Below are 5,398 nucleotides of genomic sequence, written 5' to 3' on the forward strand. Positions count from 1 at the left end.
AGAAACGTATGTCCAGCATAGATATAATTACACAGATACAACTTGACATCATCTTCATGGTGTATTATGCATAGGAAAATCTGAAGTTCACAGGCTTCAGTTCAGCAACTTCATTAAGTTGGATATACAGAATCGGGTTATATTAATTTCCCACAGCAAAATCAGCAAATTTAAAAAAAATAATTCAGAATTAAAGGTGCTTGAATATATTTTCCTGGTGTCAAACATTGCTGTGGTGACCATGTGCTTTCAGTGTTTTAATTAAAACAGAATTTCTAGAGATTGATTAATGAGTTTGTTGGCAACTGAACATTAACTAGGTGCAAGATTGATCTTATGCTCTATATACAACCAGCTAAAGAACGGAGTTTTCACACTGCTGATTAAAAGTAAACTTCTATTTAGGAGGCTGAAGTCCGTCCCTCCTTCCCCTGTTTCTGTAAAGTAGGAACACTTGAGAGTGATGTGGATGGGCCTCATCTCCTTAGCTCAGTGTCTAATTTAGATGCTTTAACTTAGGCAGTTCAAAGTATCCTGTTGTTGCATTCCTGGACTCAGGAATAATAACACAATTTCATTAAGAAATTTTGCTACATACACATCTCCTGAATAGCAGTTAAACTGATGAGGATGATGACCTGAAGCACTGCTTTGCTCTGCCTATGTGAGGGAAATAAAGATGGGAGAGGAGTGGAAGAAATTTGGTTGCATTTGTGGCCATATAGGAAATGTTTTCAGATTAATCATGTCTTCTTGTGAACTCAAAACAGGTAGATACGTATTTTATATAGCATTATGAACCAACATATCCTAAAAATCTGTGCTGCAGTTAATGAATATTCTGTATAAGAAGCTGGGGTTTATATCTTCATGGGATATAAAGATGAGTCCACTTGCAAAATAAAGTCAATGGGAATTGACTTTTCTAACTCAGAAGGTCTACCCATTTTTATTTTTTGAGTTTAGAGAAGTCCAAGTCATGTTAAATTCTCATCTTTTTTATAATTTGAGATCTGTGCAGCATACAGGACTCCAGGAAATTTTATCTTCCCCTTGTATGTCTGCATTTTGTAATTTTTTCAGCATTAGTGAACTAATGTAAAGTAAAACATATATAGTGTCCAAATGCAAGAGTTTCAGGTAATAGAACAAGTGGGATATTCTATAGAAAGACAGAAAAACTTTTTCACAGTGAAAAGAAAGAATACAGGGGAGAAATATCCACCTGGTTTTGAAAGATCTTATCTTTTATAGATGCAGTAATACCAAGTGCCCCTTCACCTGAGTACTCAATATATTTAACCTAGAGCATGGAATTATTTTTGAAAACAAGCTGCAATTATCAATTTGAAATGGTTAAAATGTGGAAAACACAAACCTATCAAAAATGGTAAAATTAACAAGTTATTATAAAGATTACAAAAATAGAAGACATTACCTCTTTATAATGTATGTTTTTTCATAAGACTGTCAAAAATTATAAGGCATGTTCTCAATTCCATTTGGACGGCTTCCCAGGAACAGTGGCTGTATTGTTTATCTTTTAGGAAATTGGTGATTCTTCTGAAGTACTTTTTCATGCTGAATGTAGTGCTTGTTAGGATCCATGTTTGAAAGCTGTTTCTTGCTCTTCTTAGCTCTTCTGACAAACATATCTCTATTTTTTCAATTTGCTGATGAATGCTGTTTTTTAATTTCTCAGTCTGGCTTTTATTCCAAGTGCCAACAGGAAGATTTTTGCTAAATAGCTGGAAAGTTTGTTGGAGGAACTCGTAGATTATAATTGTCATATTGTTCTGTGTGACCTTAGTAACCTCCTTGGGGAATCTGAAATCAGTTGTTTCATGGAGACATTGCTGAGAAGAGTAGCCACCTATTTTGAACAGAGAGTTCATGTTAAAATGGTTCGCTTTGATTCCTTCGAAGAGGCAAACCGTATGCAAGATTTTGATGTACAATGCTAGTGTAATGCAAACTGGCAGTAAACTTCTCTGAAGCAAGATGGTCATGCTGATGAAGTAGTTACTACTATTTTCCTTGTCTTTTTGCAGATCGGCAAGCTTGCAATTTCTTGGTTGTCTTTTCTGTGCTAACATGTATCTCTTTTATGTCTCTGAATTTACTGCCTTTGTATGACATCCCGGGTATTACTCATTTTGTAGGAATTGCATTTTTATCAGCTGCGATCCTGCCAAGGTTACTGTTGATTTCAGTTTTAAACAGTATCAAGGGTTGTGCTTTGACTGCATATAATTGAAAAAAAGAGTAAGTGAGTCCATCTGGCTGTCAGAGGACATGGACAGATCAGCAGGCCAGAGACTGGTACAGGTCTTTCATCTTCTCACATTCTTACAGGAACAGGTAGTCTTGTTTTATGCTGAGACATTTTACTTTCATGCTTAACCCAGAAAAGACTGAAAAATAATCAAATCCCTAGCTATAAGGTATGTGGACAAGCAAAACGTAATTTTATTGATTAAAAACCAAATATCTTTATTGGTAGGACAAGATGCGTGGAAAGTGGCTTAAATTTTATTAGAAAAATAACCTTGCTGTTGACATGAGTATTTGCTATAGCTACATTGGCAAAAAAATATATATACAACTTTTAAAAGAGATGCCTTTCTCTCCAAAATCTCTGATGGTTCACTGCTCAGAGATGCTGTCCTCTACTTAATTGATGAATCAGCCTTAATTTTTAAAGACTGAAAGGATGGCATGCTATTATGCAAGGAAGAGGAAATCCTTACATTTCAGAGTAAGAAAACTTCTGTTCAGAAGCCTTCTGTGAAGACAAGCTCTCAAGAAGACTGGTATTTACTTGTGTTGGCAGCAAAATGTCTTATCTTCACACACATCCAGTGTAATGCCCAGTGTCTGGCCAGTGTACACTGCTGAGTGTCATGCCTGTGGGCCAGCTGCACTGCATGTAATGACCCAAAACAGTCTTAACCTTTTGTGATGAGGGTTATGAGATAGTGCTGCATAAGCACTGTGGCTTGAAATGGAAGTGTTTGGTTGGTTCCCAAATATGTACTAGCAAAGTGTCATGTTTCTAGATACTGCTGCCTTCCCCTAGTGCAGTTAACAGCCCTTTTAACTCCTTCCTGTAATTATGAGAACTCACCACTCACTGAAAATGAAGGCTGGACTGGTCTTTCTGATTGACTGTTAAAACACTGTAAAAATATTTTTGTTCTTTTGAAACACTGTAGATCAGAGTCTTATGCCCAGTCATTCCTTGTTTTCCGTTCATTGTGATTACACATAATGGAAGGAAAACAAGGTGAGCTGCTTGGATGTTGGGATAAAATACTAAAATTTGAAGGGAAGATTCAACAATAATTAAGAGGTTTTTTAGCTGTCATTGGAAATAGCTGAAAAAATTTTCTCAGAACAGCAACAACAAAAAAATTAAGGCAGCAAGGGGAAACCTGTTCACAGTTGCCTCTAGCTGAACTGGTTGTAGGTGGTGAAGGAGACAATATACGCCTTGTGGAAGTGGCTTTTGGCCATGATTAGGGACCAAAAACCTGTTGGCTTTGTACTGCTATCTTGGGACAAGTAAGGATGATTGCTTCCCAAGGAAGCTGAGTGGTCTCTACACAGTACTGTGTGTAATGCTCCTACTTGGAGGAAATTTGTTTTACCCACGTGAAGATCACCATCTTCTACATTAAAACTCCCCTTCCATGAAAACAGAGGAAGAAGAGATGTAGGTGTTCTTCCTCATAGTGCAAACCATCTACTGTAAGACAAATCTCCTCAACACTGACCCTTTCTTAATCCATTGCTGGCTTGTTCCTGCAAACAGGGAAGTATTTTCCCTGTGGGAATGAGAAGAATGACTTGATCAAACAAATCAGAAGCTCTGAATCTATGCTTTGTTTCAGTGTGTTAGGTTTTTCTAAGCTTTGCAGTACTTTCTTTCCTCTTAAACGGCTCTCTGGTATTTGAATCACTGGGAGAAACTTTTTTTTTCATAGTGAGACAGAATATGCTTGTTGGCTTGTCGTTTGTTTTTAAGAATAATAGTAGTAGTAGTTGTAGTAGTGTTATCACTCCATTACAAAATCTGTAATATGAGCATCTGTGTTAGCATCAAAACATCTCGCTGTGGTACTCACATAGGCTGTCATGCTTTAGTGAAGACCTTTTCTTGGACTGCAGATTCCATTTTGTGTCAAAGCAGATGAAGAAAGAAAATCTACTGGCTCAGCTCGGAGATGAAAACAAAAATCACAGGTTAATTCAGAAGCAACAGGTCTAGTTCAAAGGACAGGAAGTCAACTAAATGGGACTGAGATCTCAAATCTGAATTCAAATAGGTGATGCCTGGGTTTCAAGTTGCTTTCAGTTTTCCTGTGTTTTAACTGCATCTTTACAAGGTAGATATACCTAGTTATTACGTGCCTTGGCAGTGTTATATAGCTTTACCTAGGGTCTGTGTCAAGGTTATAAGAAATGCTGAAGTAAAGGAAAGTAAAAAATGCCTGAGGCCTCATAAGTGCAAATCAGATTTAAATTCAAATGACCCTTTTTTCTGAGAAGGAGGCTTCTTTAATTTCTGGATTGCCTTTGTTTCACCCACTATTGGCCTGTTTGGTTGTGTGAGAAGTAAAGGTGATAATCTCTGCTAAAGATGATAAAAACTGCTGTACCCCACAGTGTAGCACAGAGAAACATTGGCAGGAAGGGGAGCCTGAATACCACTTGCCCCAGCTGCCTCCCTCCCCATCACAGGACTCATCAGCCAAACCAAAGCAATATCTACAAATCCAGAGGAGCACAGGGGAACTCAAATTAGGACCTTCTGGGATTACCCTGGAGAGAGCCTAACCCCTATGGCCTGGTAGAGAAAACAATCCAGATGTGTCAGTGCTGAACTACTTTACAAACTTCTTGCTGGTTGCTGCCCAGAGGTAGGAGACATATTATGGAAAACTAAGGAATCGCATTTCAGGATTACACAGGACCGATTACGGGATGTTTAGAGGGGGAACCAAAGGTAGGGAAAGGGATGAGTGTGGGTGTTTTGGGAAGGAACAAGCATGTGAAAACAGATGAGTGAAGGGATAAAAAGGACTGATCATTTGTAAACAGCAGCTGGTCAATACGTTTCCCTGTGCACTGAACCTAACTATCAGTGTATCAGTGGCCACTGAGGTTTGAGAGCCATGTGCATGTCTGTCTCTGAGGGTGACACCACACAAAGGGGTGGCTGTTGAGGGGACCAAGGGAGACCTGGTCATCTGCTGTGGAGCTTTGTATCTGTGTGTGCTGAAGCCCCGGTGGCCCATATTGTTGTCCTGAAAAGTGGGGTCCATCACACAGTGTGCAAGAAGCAGATCCACACACAGGGTCAAGATATTTGTTTTAATTTACAGTTCTGCACAGA

General features: G+C 38.6%; 1 protein-coding gene across 1 annotated transcript; it reads right to left on the reverse strand.

Annotated features, from left to right (window-relative positions):
* Nucleotides 1-1,442: 1,442 nt before the first annotated feature.
* On the reverse strand, nucleotides 1,443-2,009 carry IFNK (interferon kappa). The gene has a single exon (XM_030467623.1). The coding sequence runs from the start codon at nucleotides 2,007-2,009 to the stop codon at nucleotides 1,443-1,445; it is 567 nt and encodes a 188-aa protein (XP_030323483.1).
* Between the last annotated feature and the right edge of the window lie 3,389 nt (nucleotides 2,010-5,398).

The sequence above is a fragment of the Calypte anna genome, chromosome Z (assembly GCF_003957555.1).
Source record: "Calypte anna isolate BGI_N300 chromosome Z, bCalAnn1_v1.p, whole genome shotgun sequence".
Classification (NCBI taxonomy): Eukaryota; Metazoa; Chordata; class Aves; order Apodiformes; family Trochilidae; genus Calypte; species Calypte anna.

What these genes read in the sequence shown, in the direction of transcription:
- IFNK (XM_030467623.1), bottom strand. Translation starts at nt 2,009, where the DNA reads ATGACCATCTTGCTTCAGAGAAGTTTACTGCCAGTTTGCATTACACTA.